Source organism: Styela clava, chromosome 3 (assembly GCF_964204865.1).
Source record: "Styela clava chromosome 3, kaStyClav1.hap1.2, whole genome shotgun sequence".
NCBI lineage: Eukaryota > Metazoa > Chordata > Ascidiacea > Stolidobranchia > Styelidae > Styela > Styela clava.
Window position 1 is genome coordinate 21624500 of NC_135252.1, and position 17804 is coordinate 21642303.

At 36.3% G+C, this 17804-nt stretch overlaps 1 protein-coding gene across 1 annotated transcript in view; it reads right to left on the bottom strand.

Moving 5' to 3' along the window:
- Window positions 1-254: 254 nt before the first annotated feature.
- LOC120341876 (puratrophin-1-like) overlaps window positions 255-17804 on the bottom strand; it is a 66714-nt gene continuing 49164 nt past the window's right edge. Inside the window, exons 10-20 of the mRNA XM_039410434.2 lie at window positions 12604-12789; window positions 10781-11050; window positions 9875-10272; window positions 9387-9462; window positions 8735-8911; window positions 6470-6616; window positions 5513-5707; window positions 4884-5018; window positions 3595-3769; window positions 2920-3219; window positions 255-2360 (exon numbers count right to left, since the gene is read on the bottom strand). Of these exons, the coding sequence (XP_039266368.2) occupies window positions 2257-2360; window positions 2920-3219; window positions 3595-3769; window positions 4884-5018; window positions 5513-5707; window positions 6470-6616; window positions 8735-8911; window positions 9387-9462; window positions 9875-10272; window positions 10781-11050; window positions 12604-12789 (2163 nt within the window). The 3' untranslated portion in view covers window positions 255-2256. The remainder of the gene's footprint in view (window positions 2361-2919; window positions 3220-3594; window positions 3770-4883; window positions 5019-5512; window positions 5708-6469; window positions 6617-8734; window positions 8912-9386; window positions 9463-9874; window positions 10273-10780; window positions 11051-12603; window positions 12790-17804) is intronic.

Below are 17804 nucleotides of genomic sequence, written 5' to 3' on the forward strand. Positions count from 1 at the left end.
GATATACTAATTCCTGTCACAACTTATAATTTCTAGCTCTTTCTACATGCATACACATCAGTAACGTAGCCATAAAATCATTTTTCTGTATAATACAGCAATTATCCGTAGCTTGAAATGCGTTTTAGACCCCAAGACTACTATAAACGCGCGTATTCCAGCATTCGATCGGACCCGCCAGCTGTTTCTATGTAACTTGGCAAAAAAAAACAGAACCCCCCCTTCTGACTACGCCTCTGATACACATGATTGCATTGTTTGTTCACAAATATTTTATTATTATCGAACAAATAAGAAGAAGTGCAATAGAACAAATTGTGTCGTCATCAAGCACTGCGTCATAATAAACATATATAATGAAAAAATAAAATAACAAAGATATGACGAAGACCGCTCTACTTCATGAGAAAAATTACATCATAATATGATTACGTCATAATGCTATTGAGATGAATAAAACGAATAAAGAATAAACGATAAAATGAATAATACGTCAAATAAAATGGCGAACGACTAAAATCATAGAAACTTTTTTCACCTATGTTATCTTGGCAAGAGGTTTACAGCGGAAATTTTATATTTATTCCGGGGAGAGGAAAACCGATAAAACGGCTAAACCACATGGATACCACGATTTCTTGTTCGATTACCACCCCATGTCGGGTACAGGACTAGCTAATCCTTTACTTTGTTTCAGATGCATGGACTATTACCCCCAACATACCTCTAATATAGCATACGGTTTTAAAATCACCGAGTCCTCATTTTTCAATGGACTTTACTTAGGGGTGAATGCTTTAAATCTGGCATAAATTCTGCGAACATAAAATTAAGATTTGTATTTCATTATAAATATCTTAAGTGTTATAAATATATTCGGACGTTTTTAAATACTATTGGTCAAAGCAAGATCCAGAGTCCTCAACTGAGGTTGGGCAGTGTAGTTGCAAATGACAAACTGATATGCTAAGACAGTGCTTCCCAGCCAGTGGGTAGCGAAACTATTTAAGGTTGGTCGCGAAGTATTTCTAAATGTTACATTCAGTTTTTGATTAGATCGGGAGATTGTGACGTTATCATAACGTAACAATTATGAAACAATTCAAATTATGCGTCGTTATCAGAATTAATCTCATAATGGATATACAAGATCAAGTTTCTCATTGATAGTAAATTGCATGGGGATGCATTATCTTTTTTTTCCTGTATATTATCTCATTGTGATCACAGATAAAATGGCAAATAAAAGTGGGTCGCGAACTAAAGAAGGTCGAAAAGCACTGTCAGTAGAGATCATTTGCTAAAAGACTTGAAATGAATCAATGCAACACTGTAAGGGAAGCTAGTAATCTGTCAGGAAGATATCTTCTCTGCTAACTATTATCACGGCTGAATACAGCCTTTCTCGTAAACGTGAGTGGAACATTAAAATGGCGAAAGCGTTAAAATAAAATAAAACTGATTTTATATTAAAATACTTTATTTATTTAAAGTAGTGGTTTATAAATCTTGAAAACAATGATAGGCAGTCTGATTTAAACCAGGGATGGGCGAATTCTTTGAGTCACATCAAGAACATGTCAAATTTATGCTTTAAAGACGAAAGTTGGTATTTATGGATAAATATTTCTCTTCAATGAACAAAAGTCGTAAATGATATCATAAAACAATTACCGGTACTATAGACAATTTCCGGTCCATGGTCTAGCCCACTGGTTCCTACGCAGTGAGACATTTTATAAGTGTAATCTATGGATCTAGGCAAGTAGTCGAAAAGTAGACAATAGTCAGACATGAATGTGACTGCTACCTAATCGGTGAAATATTGCGTTTTGTATGCACTAGCCCATTGTTTTTCTGGATTTGCTAACTCTACTTTACGGAGTGCTTCGAATTTTGCTCTAGACAGGATCTACATAGTCGGAAACTTATAATACATTAACCTAAACGCGAGTGTGGGCATGTCCTCGATCGGTTAAATATTGCATTTACTTGAAATACCAATGGCAGTTACCAGACGCGGTCGTTTCTACATCACAAACTTCTAGTCTGAAATGGTGAAGATTTTCTGTGGAATGAAGCTAACTTAAGCGAGATAACTTAAGTTCCTTTGTCTTCTTCACTGTGGAGTAATTTTCGCGCCCTTTTGTACTTGACGTCATTGCACAGTGGCGTCATAGATCCTTCATAGAGGACGGTCAAAGACGTAGAATTTAATCACTAGTGGTAAATAGAGATTATGATTCTTCGACTTGATCATACTGTCGTCACGTATTGCTGAGGTAAACCATCCCCTGGAGCTTCAGCTCCCTCTAGTGGCTCACCTTCACTATTCGACATACAAAGCGAGGAACCGGATTCTGTGAAAGTAGAAAGATATATTAATTAAATATTGATGGGTATTATATTCAAAAACTAAAGAGTGGTTTCCGGATACATCAGTTATATTTATTTACATTTACGATTTTTTGTGAAAAATTGATAGCAAGCAAGAAAAAGGCAGTATTTAGTAAATCGTTCAAGAATGGGGGAAAATTGTGTTGGAAAAGGCGTAAGAGTTTATGTCTCACTGCAAATTCAGAAAATTGCTTTTCCCAAAATAATGTTGGATTGTGGTCACAGGCCTTCAGGCGCTTCTGGCTACGCCTATGCGTAATCGCCATTGAATAAGACGGATCAATCTTTTCGATGAATATGATATAGTTTAGCAGTGATCATGTGCCCGACAACTTGTACAACATACTGGTTTGTAAATCAATGTATTGGGTCGTGTCCCAACTGCTCTTAACCTATCTGGTTAAATGGTGAGACTCAATTCACGGATTCTCTTTTAGTGGGTACCATGCGCTCATAACCAGTAGTTAGAAAAGATATTGGGATCAAAAATGGGATAGTAACAAAATGTCAAAAATATCTTACCGTATTCCTCTCCTTCGACGATCGCTCTGAAGTCAAACATAGACGCAGGCTGTTGTGAGGCTAAATTGAACGAACCATTTGATGACGTAGAAGACGTCGACACGGTTGAATGAGGACGTTTGCATGCGTGCTCGAACGTAGAAACTGCAATTGACGCTCTTGAGCGTGACACGAGTACCCTTCCCCCCATTAATTTGTCAGAGGCCACTGAACGATCTGTTATCGGACTTTGGCTCGATCGAATGTCGAGGTGGGGTTTGCTGCCGACACCCATGTTCACCATTTCATTACGGCGGTTGGCTGAAAAAAAAAATGCGGAGTTCTTTACTAGTTTATATGAGAAATGGCTTGTTTACTAAGCGGTGTAGTTTTATTTTGCTATTTTGACCCCTGAACTCTTTCTGTCCGACTCCCATTGGTCCTTGGTAAGGAACTAATGTCGTGAGCAGCGCAGGGGCATATACAACAAATCCTTCGAAATAAATTTATTGGCGATGACCTGAGGATGGATAAATTTGTAATTTTTAGTCGAAACTTCTAATTTCAAAATCGTTATTCGTCTATCTATCAATACCCTATATCTGTAGAACAAAGGACGTTGCAAGGATTGCTAAAGTGCCCAATTACATATCAGTCTTCCCTTTCACAACTACGATATAAATCAATAATTCTCACCTTTATTCCTCAAAGCTTGCTGCCATAATATACTCCTTATATCTTCAACCCAGGCCTGTTTCTTCTGTTCAGTTGACGAGTTAAATATAATATTATCTTGCATGGGCCTTCGAAACCAAATCTCAAATTTCAATCCCGAATCCCCAATGTTTTCTGTCAAACCGATCTCTGAAGTCTGAAAATGAATAAAATTTCAACGAGGTGGTTTGCTATGAACAGGTCTCTGAGCAACCAAATAATGACGTAAGATAGGGGTCGGCAACCTACGGCACGCGGAGCAGTATCATACGGCCCGCGACGCTTCGCGGAATTATAGTAACAGAAAAGCTGTTTTGACGATTATATTCTTTACGCAACAGAATTTATTTTAAGAAACGTGTAGACTGAATTATATTATGACCTAACAACTATAAAATACACAATTACTCGGTTAATGAGCCTTTAATTTAATCATAATCAGACAAATGGCAACAAAACGCAGAAAAGTTGATGCTAAGTGCAAATGGCTTAATGGCGCAGAAAATATTCAAATGGTTAGTCTTCGCGCGCTGCTCAAAATTTAACTTCTGATCTGTGTGAAAAAATGTGATTCATCGGCCATCTGTTCGGTTTTTAACTTTCTAAAATTATGTGCGGCCCGCCAATGACTTTAACCTTTAATTTTGGCCCGCGAGTGTCAAAAGGTCGCCGACCCCTGGCGTAAGACTTTGAAAAAGCAGATAACCCTACGCAGGGAGATATGTTTCTGCAAGCCCTGAGTCTTTCCAATGAAATGCCTGCTAATTACCGTAGGTCAATTTCAACCGATACTTTTATGTCTGGATGTCATATTTTATAATTTTAAAACGGGGTGATTTGGCCTGTCTGGAGTCTTGACCTAGTATTTAGGTCTGTGCCCTTGTAAGATATTAGAAGTTGTTTTAAAAAGGGGACGATTATGGCATTCTTGACCTAGAATTTAGAAGTGTTTACAGACTTGTACGGAGCGACGTTATAAAACACCCATGTAATAAAGGATCATTTCTTTCGACATCGGGTAGGACATGATTCATTGAAATCAAACACATATATTATAAATGGATAAATGGAAAGATTTCTAATGCCAATAACAAAATTGAGAAAGCACCCCATGACTCTGAAAACAGAATAATTTGGCTTTAAATTAAAACGATTATATTCTGGCTGTAAAGATTTTTAATAGCAATAATGAGAAAACAAATACTCCGCATTTGGTTGCAGAATTTTTAGCATTGAAACAAAACGTATATATTCTGGCTGAAATATTTTACCTTATGACTTGATTTGTAGTGATATACATCATGACCTCCATGAACCCGCTGTGGTTTGCTGAGTAAAACTAAATCTTCGAATAAAAATATATGTCGTACATATTTCCGTCGTCCATGGAAGATTAAAAATTCATCCTGTAGAAATAGATGATGACTGATTAGAAAAGGTTAGAACTGTATAGCACTGACACGGACAAACTACGGCTCGCGGGCCAAATACGCCCGTTGGGCAATTCAATCTGACCCGGCTGATACTGCCACAACCAAACTAAAACTGAATTTAAAGAATTTATTGAGATTGCAATTAAATTTCATGTCCCGCCATTCTAAGTTGGCAATTTTGTTGGCCTGGTTTAAAAACCTTGCTCACCCCTGGCAATTCCTTGCAATATTTGAAGTGAAATATTCAGACTGTAAGACATTTTTTGGTTTATTCGCAAAACACCAGGCAAAGCTAAGCCGAAAACGCTGATCAAGAATGTTGGTCAACATTACTAACCAATCCAAGGCATGTACATGTCCAAATGGTTGCTTGCCTTTGACCATTTTAAGAACGATATTGAAGCCCATGCGACGAAATATCCGCTTGTCTAGTTCTTTCTTAAGAACTTTACCATAAATTCAAATACCTGTCGTTTCAGTTCTCCTTGTTCTTTTAAATTGACGTCACATCCAACGATCGAATCCATGGCGAGTAGATCGTTGCCATGACGAAGTTGGAATTTGACCAATGACTCAGCTTCACGTAATAAACTTCTGTATGGGGCATCGGAGTGCTTGGCAATGTTGTGTAAGAGTAACGCGTATTTACCCATACGTTGCACCTGAAATGACGAAGTTGTGTTTTAAGTCCGTAATATTCATTTACTCAATAGTCTGTTAAGTGACTTAAAATTCTTGCAGTGGTCGTCCACGCCATGATTTTTCCCAAAAATGAGTCCGTAACCTCGGTCATAAATGAATTTTTACTTCTGAGTTAGTTCTCATATCCTTGCTAAGGAAGGAAATTCGGGGCTCCCGAAGTATGCGAACCAAGATGGCGGACATCGGAATGTAATATGTGTACTAGGTTAGGGTTAGGCCATAATTTTTTTCCAATTTTCCTTATTTTAGTTTCCTTTAGTACTTATTATCAGTTCGAAGACTAGCCAAGAGCCTCCCGCAGTATTTATACCTAAAATGATGGCCTAACCCTAACCTAGTACACATATTACATTCCGATGTCCGCCATCTTGGTTCGCATACTTCGGGAGCACCGGAAATTCTTATATTTTTGAACTATGATTTCTTCTATATCTATGATTTCTATGATCTATTGATCTTGCTTTGAGTCAATTATTTCAATATACCCATTATTTTTACCCGCCCGCTCAACGCAACCTGGTCTTCATAACAATGATAGCAACTCGAAACGCTATCAAATCACGGCTAGCCTAGTATTTATTTCACAACAATGACAAGAAATGAACAATCACGTGGTGTTAGTGTGCAGCAGGACTCTTGAAATACATAGTATAAATAAATTGTGATGTCATACTTCTTTCCCTTTTGAAAAAGGTATTGTAGCCTGCTTTCAGCTGACTTACCGGTTTCAATAAATACGAAGCCAAGTCCATTTTATCTCTGAGTGAATGTTGTTTGGCTCTGAAAAACCTTGTTCCGTGTTCTCTCATGAGTTCGTCTGAACGCGGTTTGTTCTTGCTATACAGTGCATACATGCTGAAACTTTCACGCTGAAGAAAACGGGAAAATTATTATACATAGGAATTGAACGATTGAAGGTACTCCCGTAGTATGTGTACCAGGTTAGGGTTAGGACATAATTTTATTCCAATTTTCTTTATTTTAGTTCTATCACGAGTTCGGGGACTGTCTGTGTTAGCCAAGTGAATATACCCTCTGCCCAGGGTTGTCCAAAACGAATCGAATATTCGAATATATTCGAATATCATAGTATTCGAATACCTTTTCGGCTGATTTTCGAATAATTCCGAATAGTAGCCACTTTTCGCCGTAAACGTGGTGTTTCGTTTTACGGGAATCTTCAAACGACTTTTTACGCTGTCTCACGTATTGTAATGACGATGAAATAGAATCGGCACTTTGATTGTTTATATTCTGTGCGATCGTACGTCGCATAGTGTTGGGACACATTTGCACGTTTGCGTGGGTGGACATTGCCGACATTCGTCTACGAGGCTTTTAATTTACAAGTTCATTTCCATCACGTCGAAAAATTGACAATTACCGCTTTTCTAGGCCCAATTTTTTGGCCTGATTTTTTTTTGGGGGGCGTCTAATTGAGAAAGTATGTTTATTTTATTTCTATGTGGCCTGCTTATTAGTCTTCCCAAGCATGATTTGTGTAACCTTATATTTGGGTCTTAGGGTCTGCCAATCATGATATTTAATCGCAGGCCGGTTATCGTTACTTTAAAGAGAAACATGGCCACCGAGTGAAAGTGATTTGTGACCCTTTCGTTTTGCCGATTCAGCAGAACACGACAGGGACAGGAAAACACAGCTGTGAAATAACCCGTGGACGTACAGTGTAGTACTTATCACATTCCAAAATTATTTTAACATTCGGGTTAATAGGTTGTCCAAAATGATTGCCGCTTTACAACTTAAATTTACCGCTCAATTGTTAAAAATAGTTAATTCTGTGAGTATGATTCTACCAAACTAACATGATCTGGTTCTAAACATATAAAATTATTAGCGCATATCACAGGGACACATTTTTCTACCAGTCTTATTGGAGGCCTATATGGAAAAAATCCTTTTTTGAGTGCTAAAAATAGACATCGTCCTATTTGCCATGTGGACTTATTAGCCGGGAAATACGGTATTTATAGCCGGCGATCTGTGGCCTTAAAATGTGTGGTAAACTGCCCGATTTACCAACATTTGAGTTATGATTATAGAACTAAATTAACACGGTAAGGCATTTTAAATAGTGGTATCAGTCATGGATTCGAATATTTTACGCAGCACAAAATCATCCTGGTAAAAAGTCCATACTTTTAAATACAAATCAATGGCAACCATTATCCAAATCAGTTCCCAAAAAGCGGGATAAAGTATAAATTCTTTTTCCGACTTGTGACAATTTTTTCGTCAGTGCGAAAATAAGAATCAAAAACTAATTATATTCGGCACAATATCACGGCAATCTGTGGACATAAATTGTGTGGCAAACTCGCGATTAATATTAATTTTTGATTCCTATTTTTGTATTTACAAAATACAACAGCGATCTGTGGACTTAGAAAAGTCGGAAAAATAACTCATACTTTATCCCGCTTTTTGGCAAATAATTTGGATAATGGTTGATATTTAAAAGTATGGGCGTTTTACTAGGATGATTTTGTGTTGCGCAAATATTCAAATCCATCACCGATACCACTATTGCCGTATTAATTTAATTCTGTTAACATGACTCAAGGTATATAAAATATATACTGCAATAATCTGCAAATATGAAATGCCTGGTAATATAACTAGGTTGTAACTTGTAGATAGCAGTTATTCCATTGCTTATTGTATGGAAATTCCTACATACATTTACATAAGCTTCAATTAGTGAATTTTATTTTCGAAGTATTCGAAATTTCATATCCGAAAAAAATAATTTCGAATGTATTCGAAATAGTGAACTATTCGGTCTTGGCCATCCCTGCCTCTGCCCATAGGTTTCAGTCCCTTCACACAACTTGATGTGAAGTAGGCGAACAAACTTAGTTACCTTCACACATACTTCTGGAGCGCCAATCACTCTAATACTTTTACCTTCTGTTAGGTTAATAAATATGTCGTCGCTAAATACCATATCCTAGCAATTCACTTACGTGTTGAATAAAAACTTCTGCAACTCTGCCTGGTTGGTCCTGGCAATCTTGAAGAGATTCAAGGAATTGTCCAGTATGGAAATCACAGATATTCTCTACATTTCCAAACACAACTCCACGCTTTCCTCTCAACGCTTGTGGAACGTCGTCAAGTTGGTTCATGAGAGGATAATAATGCTGTGTATAAAAAAGCAGGTCATAATTAATAAGAAATTTTGAAATCATATTATACTGAATTTCATTTAGTTCAAATTTTCCAATTTACCCATTATAAAACCAGCCATTTATTAATTTATTACCATTTATTAGCCTGCATAAACAAAACGTGTATTTCCCCACAAGCTACAAATAAAGTATAACATGATGTATGCCACTTCGGTTATATTTAATGAGCCTCCCGCAAATTAAACATGAAAAGCAGAGCATGTTTAGCTAAGCCTGAGTTCACAATATACATACCACTGGCCATGGTTGCATTTTTGGGAATACTTGCTGCCCCTAATTTGAATCACGCCCAATTGTTATATAATTTGGGGCTGTTATTCCATATATTACATTTTATCAGACGCAATACTGGCTGAAGAGTTAAGTTTTATTCTGGATAAATCATTAAATATTACTTCATAATAAACATTTGTAATTGCATTGTTACCTCAATAATATAATTTAATGATCTGACGTATTCTTCTTCAGTTGATATCAACTCTTCTATTGCAAGGCTCCATTTTCTGTGCAAACAAAAAATTGTATCAGATTAGAGGTTAATTTTAATTCATCTTGCCTTCGTGTGGTTTTACCCAACAAAAATAGGGCCGAATAGGACCGAATTCCGAATCCCGGATAAAGGAAATTTATGTTTTGACTACAACTAGGAAAACAAACGAACAATTCCCCACAAAATCTGGAGATTTGACCTTCGACTACGAACGCATTGAAAATTCCAAAAAGGGTGCCGCCGTAGTATTCGTACCAAGATGGCGCACAACCTGAACATAGTATGTGTACCAGGTTGGAGTTAGCAGGCTGTGCGCCATCTTGGTACGAACATTACGGAAGCACCCAAAAAGAACCCAATATCAATGAAATATGCTGCCGATTCCGACTCCAATTCCATTGCCCTGAGAGTATTAACACACTTACGTTCTTCCTTGTGTGTCTGGTTCCCGTGGTCGCAACGGTGATCCGATTTTCAATTTCGAGTGATGACTGGACATACTTTGTGATTTACGTAACATTTTTTTCGGTCTGTGTTTCGAAGAAGGAACAGCCGCTGACTCGTTAGGTTCTGCTATTGTTGGCACACCCCCATTATTATTGTTATTACTGCCACCTGGTGGACGAATTAGTCTGTGTGAAATATCAGAATTTTGACGTAAAACTACGCGAGTCGGTTTCTCACTGGTAGTGACGGAGTTCGTTTCATTCGAGTTTGAACTATCGGATAGTATTTCGCTCATGTCACTACTATCCGGCTTTGAATGAGGAGACTCTGCACCCCTTCCTTGCTTTCGAATTTCTTGTACTTGGTGGTCTCTCGCCTACAGATTGAAAAGAAAATGTTGTTTTCGTGTAATTTGAATAGCATATCTGAAACTCATATCTTAATTACGTAAGTCACTTCTTGGCGAGTTTTTACCTCAATAGTCGTTATCTATGTGAAGCCGACTTGAACCATGGAAGAGCATAACAAATGATTTAAGAGTTTTTTTAATGTTTCATTCAAACTCAAAGAGACTTACGTACGTCTGTTATAAGCGCGATGATAAATAGGGCGTCAATGACATTGTAAAATGATTTAAAATTGTAAAAAAGAATTCATCGATACCATATATTTTTTTGGCCGTCATAGATGTATTAAATGAAGTAAAAATATTTGAACAATTACTGACTAAAACAACAAACCTGGTTTTGCACAAAAGTTTAGAATATGTTCCAAATAACCTAGGTTCCTTTTAGTTTAACTCCATAGTTAAAAGTCCAACGCTGTAACAACAAATCCCCTTCGCCCTTCTATGAAATAGAAAATATGACACGGAAATCACTTACTTTTACCAAAAGTTTTCTCCTTTTAACAAAAAGGTCTTTTGTTTCAGTGCATTTCTGCTGTGCTATTTCGCATTGCCTTTGACACTTTAAATTATTGTATCGCGTCGCAACATCTTGCATTTTCATGAATTCTTCGTTAGGAATAGGCGGATGTGACGTCATGTATTCGTCATACTTGTTGATTTGTTCTTGTAATTCGTCCGTTGTCATGACGTCACTCATGCTCAATGAAGCGACGAATTTCATTCCTGATAATGCCCAGGAATATGCCTACGATAAAGGGAAGGTTCAGTGTTAGGTGAGACAACATAGCAATGCCCAAATATGGGCACGAAGTCCGATTGACCGTGAATTCGAGGATGACAGAATTTAGCACGCTTCAATGAATATAAATAGAGAATTGCAGCAGATTCCTGCAGTATTGCATTCTACATGACACCAAATATGGAAACAACAATACTCCGTGCATCATGCAAATGAATAATGTTGATGTTCAAATCCGCACAGTAATTATACCCAGAAAAGTCTCATTTCTGGATCCAACTGTCACGGACGAGCTAAATTGCAATTCATCAAACATATATGAGCAAAAAATTTAAATTTAAATGTTTAATTCGAAAATGAAACTTTTAATTAGATTTTTAAATATTTAAAAAAATGAAACAATAAAAACAAAGTTTGACGTAATTTGAATTTATCGTCGCATATAATAAAGTACGAAGAACTAGTCAGATTGTTTTAATAGCGGCAATAGGAGAGGATCTTTGTACGAAGTCTCCGCTACTAATGCAAAAATGCGACGCCACGTTTTTAAATAACAAATTATCCGGTTAGGGTTAGGCCTACTACGCATCAGGGAAAGAGTGCCTTATTCCAAGCGATAACAACTCAAATATAATATAAGCGTGGACCGCAATATCCTTTTTTTTATATCTTAATTAAACGGATCAGAGCACGTCCTGCTTTGGATCAAAACTCATCATATGAACATCTCATATTCGAATCGTAACGGTATACACCTCAAGTAAGCACATCGTTGCTTTTTGCAACAATCTTATGGGTTGTGGTCTTATGGGCAGCCTAAAGCTACCTCGTGTAAGCTCCTCAATATCGTTCAGTTAGATCAGAATTAATAGGATTAACATGGCTGTGAGAAAAGACCCAAATGATACCAAAAATCCTCATATTTGTAATTGTTGTGTAAACAGTCTTTGACGTAATTAGGAGATTAAGAAAGTTGACAGTCGTTGACAAATTGCCTGTTACATTGTTATATTTACAAGCTATTACTTAATATCAAGAGTTATTTTGTTTAATTACTGAAAACAAGAAATGTCCTTTGTTTACATGCGAGAAAACAGGAGAATTAGTCGTCCGCGTTGCAACGTGTAAGACAATGAAAGTGTACGAATGTAGGGCCTTTGACTTAATTTAATACGTCTAATAACTGTCTACCGTTGAAGAAACAAAACTAGATAACTATTTACAAGATTTTGCTTGGTAATCAAGACATCAATTTTATGAAATCGATGGAAACTGGTTGAACAACTTGAAAAATAAACGTCCTAATGCAAAACTTGACGTCATAATACAGGGGAAAGACGTCATAACAAAAATTTGATATCAAAATACCGTCTCCAAAATCAGACAAGGCTCCTTCAAAATAGACAAGGCTTTGTATATAAGCAAGCGGTCAACGTTTTGTAAAGATTTCGCTTCGAGCAGAGCTTTAGGCAAGCAGCCAATGGCACCTAAATGTATTCACGACGATTGACGGTACCTCCATCCATATAAAAAAGTTACCACACAACTAGATCACCTACCTGATCAACGAATAAATAAAGTTGAGAAGCGGTTTCCACTTCTTCTTTCTTCATTTCCATATCTTGAACAACCTGCGATATTTTTTCAGCTGCGTTTCTTGCTTGAGAATTGACTTTACCGAGAAATCCAGACGAACTTAATTGGTTTGCTTCAGATAATAAACAATCACACTGAGCATATTGTTTCTGAGAAAAGAATAAATTGTAGTTTAGACACAGGCTCGTTATGGTTAATTCTACGAGAGTTTACCTATCTTTATTTAGAAGAAAGCCCCGTACAGGCAGCACTGAAACTATTATTTTCGGATTAAAGGAAGAGATCTTTCTGATTTGTTATTACACGCTGGTCAGGTGGCGGGAATAGGGTTTGGGCCATAAATTATACACCAAATTACCGTTTGGGAATCAGTGTGTAGGAGAATCCATTATAATAATTATCAATGGTTTCGTTCACCTCCGAATATGAGTTAATTAATCCCTGAACACCTACATAAGTCTATCTTCTTCAAAAACAGTCTCTTACATAATACAGACTATCAAATCAACTCCCAGATAACCTGCTACTCGTTATTTTGATCTTGTCTTGCTGTACACTAACACGAATAAATTCCTACAACGTTTCGTCTGACCAAGGTCAGATTTTCTGAGACAAATATTATTCAACTATGCATAAAGGCATAGAAAAAGGATAAGTTGTTTATACTTCTGCAATACTAAAACGACAAATATTTCAAGCGATTCAAAAGTTTTGCCACACACAAACACTAAAATATATTCGCACGTTTCGTTTCATCAGAGTAAGACTTTTTCAAAAAAACATTATTCAACAGTGCATAGTATAGCATAGAAGAAAGATAGACCCGCAGAAACCACATCAATATAAGACATACTATTATAAAACTCAACACTATTTTCAACACAATAGATTGTCATTTTTTTCTTATGTAAATACATGTACGTCAACGGTGCGATATTGCACTTCTTAAAGTAAATAAACAACGACATTTCTTAGCGGGATATACTGAGGCAAACAAAAAGGTATAACTAACTATCGATGCCAATGTCAATAGCAGGCAAAGTAACGAAGTCGTGGCGAATATACCTGGCGCCGTTTATTCAGCTTTGTGGGTAAAGAAAGATAAACAATAATAATAGAGTTGACGCTTGAGGTGACCGTACATTTGAACCCATGTACATTTGAACCCATGCGTATATCCACGGGTTCAATCTATATGCGGGTGCTAAAACCCATGGGTTAGGGTGAGTATGGGTTTAACTATCCGTGAAACAAAAAAAATTCCATAGGTGCAATAGCATACAGGTGCAATTGTCATGGGTTCAAATGTACGTGGGTTCAAATGTAATGGAACCGACGCTTGATATACATGTCCTAGGCCTTTGTGCAAAATAACGAATAACAATCAAAAACAAATAAAAAACAGTAAAATTCCACTATTCCCACCCCACTAACATAATACATCATCCTGTCTGTAACCACTATTGTAAACAGAACCCAGGTCGTTTTGAAAATATTTTAGGAAAAACACATCTTTTGTGCTAATCGTCATAGATTACTGAATATTTTAGATACAAACATACAGAAACAGAGGCGCTCCAGAAGTATGTGTGCCAATATGGAGGTAACAAGTTTTGTTCGCCTATTTGCTATTTTGTATTAAGTTGTGTGAAGGGACTGAAACCTATGGGCAGGGGTATATTCACTTGGCTAACACGGGCAGTCCCCGAACTCGTAATAGAACCAAAACAAAGAAAATCGGAATAAAATTATGGCCTAATGCTACCCTGGTACTGCTGCACATACTACGGGAGTATCCTTTCTTTGGAGAAGTAAGCTTCGGTCACCCTGAAGTACAAGCCTCGTTGTGAACAAGGTCATATCATGTCAATTCAGCTGTACCAGTTCATTGCAACGTGCTGCGCCGAGTTACGTTATGCGCGATCTCACGTATATTTGCGCAAGATAACGTTGCAGCAGGTAAGCAAACAATCGTTAACGATGTAATAAGTCTGCGGAAATGTAAACAAAAAGGAATGCAAGTAGAGCTAGAGGTCGATAGTTGAGCAAATAAGCTGAATTGAGTCCGATAAGATTTAGCTTATGTGCTGATGAACGCTAATGTAATCTATTTGTCAATTATTGAAAGCTACTTGAGTATGGTAATCTATAATGATGCGTTATCGAGTGGTCTTGCATCTCACTTTCAATTTTCAGTGTCAATTTTGTTCTGCAACTTTTCCTCTGATCTGAGTCAGAATTTTTCAGTAACGTTGGGGACTTTTAAAAAAAAAGAATCGATGGAAGTGGGATGCAAAACGTTTGATGTTGCTTTCAACCTTATCGTTTATCTTATCCTGCTGAATTTTCAGTCAATTTGAACAAGTCTGGTATCAATTACTCTCTATTTTACAGCATACTTAAGCGCACTCGCACTGATAAACTAAAACCAGTGCTCTGACATCAACGGCCTCGAACGAGATGTCTGATAGATTGCACTTGCTGGGCGAATCAGTCCTCGAAACCAATCATTTAAATCCCACATTGGGAAGCATAAGCATAATCAAAATCCTTTCTTCGGTTGAACACTTGTCTAATTCTGGTACCCTTCTAATTTTATTTATTCAAAACAATAAAAAGTCGGCTTAGCAACCTCAAACGAATACACATTTATTCAATATAAATCAGCGCTTTTGAAGAAGATTGAGCTATTCAGACGAATTCGTCATAATTTGATTTGCTTTGTGTGGTAATAAAGGCGGTTTGGTGGGAGTCGTCCACAAGTGAATAATAAAATACATTCCTTGAATACCAAGGTGCCGTAGTCATTGAATAAGAAGCACATAGACTAAACGAAATGTACCAAAAGTTTTATAAAAAAAATACTAAAAAACATGCTCGAGTTAGTTGCGATTTAAAAAATGCGATTTTAATAATTATTTGCCCAAAATTGATTGCAAAACAAAATAATTTAGCCACAGGGGAACATTATAATTATCAGGTACGCGCCATTACAAAACATGCGATAAATATACTAATATTTGCGCGTTCACAACTTAAACAGCTCAGACAAATTAAAAAAATAAACAACGCGTAGCTAAAAACGAACAAATGCTATCAAGGAAAAGTCTAATATACAGTCCATATTGAATACCGAAATAAAACAATTGTTGAATTACATTGCAATGCCACTTTACCTAACACATTATTCAGCAGTGTAGTATCAAATCTAGTAAATTAAATTGATTATCGTCGGTTTCCTATTTCACATTGTTACAAAACAAAGAGTGTTTTCTTTCAAATCAGACAATGAAAAATGTATCTGTTTTATTTGAAAGTGAAATAATAGATTTTAATTTCGACGAATAAAGTTAATTTTGTTTACGAAGTGTTGTGTATTGAATTTATTATGTCTGGACAGCATAAATCGGAGAAAAAACAGGCGTTTTGAAAGGAAAATTGACAATAAAATTCTGCCAATTAAAGTTGTTGTCTAAGTGTTGAAATCGAAGGTTAATTAAATATTTTGAGTTCAACGTCCATGCATACCACACCAGAGTTTAATAAATTCGATAGGCAATGACAAATAAAAAATATTTCGGGATATTTTGTCTATAAAAAATTATTATTAATTCATGTTAGTCTGAGGAAGTCTGCCGACTTTGTTCAGGCGAAACGCTATCGAAATATATATCTACAGAAAAGACTCTTGAATCATTTAAAATAGTTGCTTACGCTCCTTTCTTGCATTAAAGGCATAGTGGGTTAGTGCCCCAACAGCACAAAAACGCACCCTAGTGTGGAACAAGAGTATTGTATCAATTAGAAGACACCATTGCTCCATCCTTGAATTATATGCATAGGGTCCCACCAGTACTCCATCGTATCCTGAGTATAAGTAGATAGCACCACAAAAGACAAACAATCTCGATTTTCTAAATTTGTAAATCCGAACTTTTCGAGTTCTGATTCCAACTAAATTATTTTTTGCAAACTTCAGCGTTTTAGCCAGATTCCATGGTACAAACTAAACATTTTAATCCAAGTATTTTCAATAACAGATGCAAAATCCTACAAAAAACAAATATCAAAGCCTAGTTTGTCTACACTAAGATTGGCACCTTGACGTATATATATATATATTTATTCGCTGCAGGCAATATAAAAACCAACGAATTTGTGTACTAAAATTATATATCCGGCCTTTGACTCTTTATGTAAGATCTCATAGCAGGATAAAAATAATACATATATGCATTCTTTTAATTTAAATTAAAGTGTAAAATTAAAATCCTTGCTCAATATAACTTCCTTGCATTTTCAAAACTAAAATGTACATTGATTGTTGATGCCACAATTTAGAATTCATTTCATATTCTTATTTGGAACTACCATTTAAGAATGGTATTGGTACCAGTAAATTTTACCATCCTTGTTAAGCACATGCGGTGCGACGAATAGGGCGATATAAGTTAGGTTCAATGACTACAAAATTGCCTTATATTTCTGAGTTTTGTCACAGCAAAACCTCGAGACGATAATAATAATTGTTTTCGCACGAATATCATGTGACGATCATATCTGATGATGTGTTTATTGTTCATAAAAGTTTGTGGTAACGTCTTTTGACAAAAGAATAAAAGCTTTGTTCGCTTGTGTCTACAGACATTTTTATAAGTTGTTCCACGCCTTCTTTCTGAACAAAACTCAAATCAAGCAAATATTTATAAGTAATGAGATACTTCTACTAACTAATGACAGCTGCTGGGACGCCTGACTTGTTTGGGGCATAAATGTGGGCGCGCTAATTAAAGTCGTAAAGGATTTTTGCAAGTTTATCTGTATTGAGTACAGCGCAGCCTGAATATATATAGAGTGTTCATAAAGTCTTAAAATTTTTCCAAATTGCAAAGGGAATTTATCGATACCCTATATTGTTTTGACCCTCACAGACGTATTAAATGAAGTAAAACTACCGAACAATTACTGATTAAAAAACAACAAACCTGGTTAAGATTTATCGAGAACTGACATCATAACAAAATTGAAATTGTAAACTTGAACAATTACTGATTTAAAAAACAACAAACCTGGTTAAGATATATTGAGCACTGACTTTATAACAAAATTGAAATTGTAAAGGGACCTCATGGACACCTTGTAGAATTCGCGAAACACATTCACA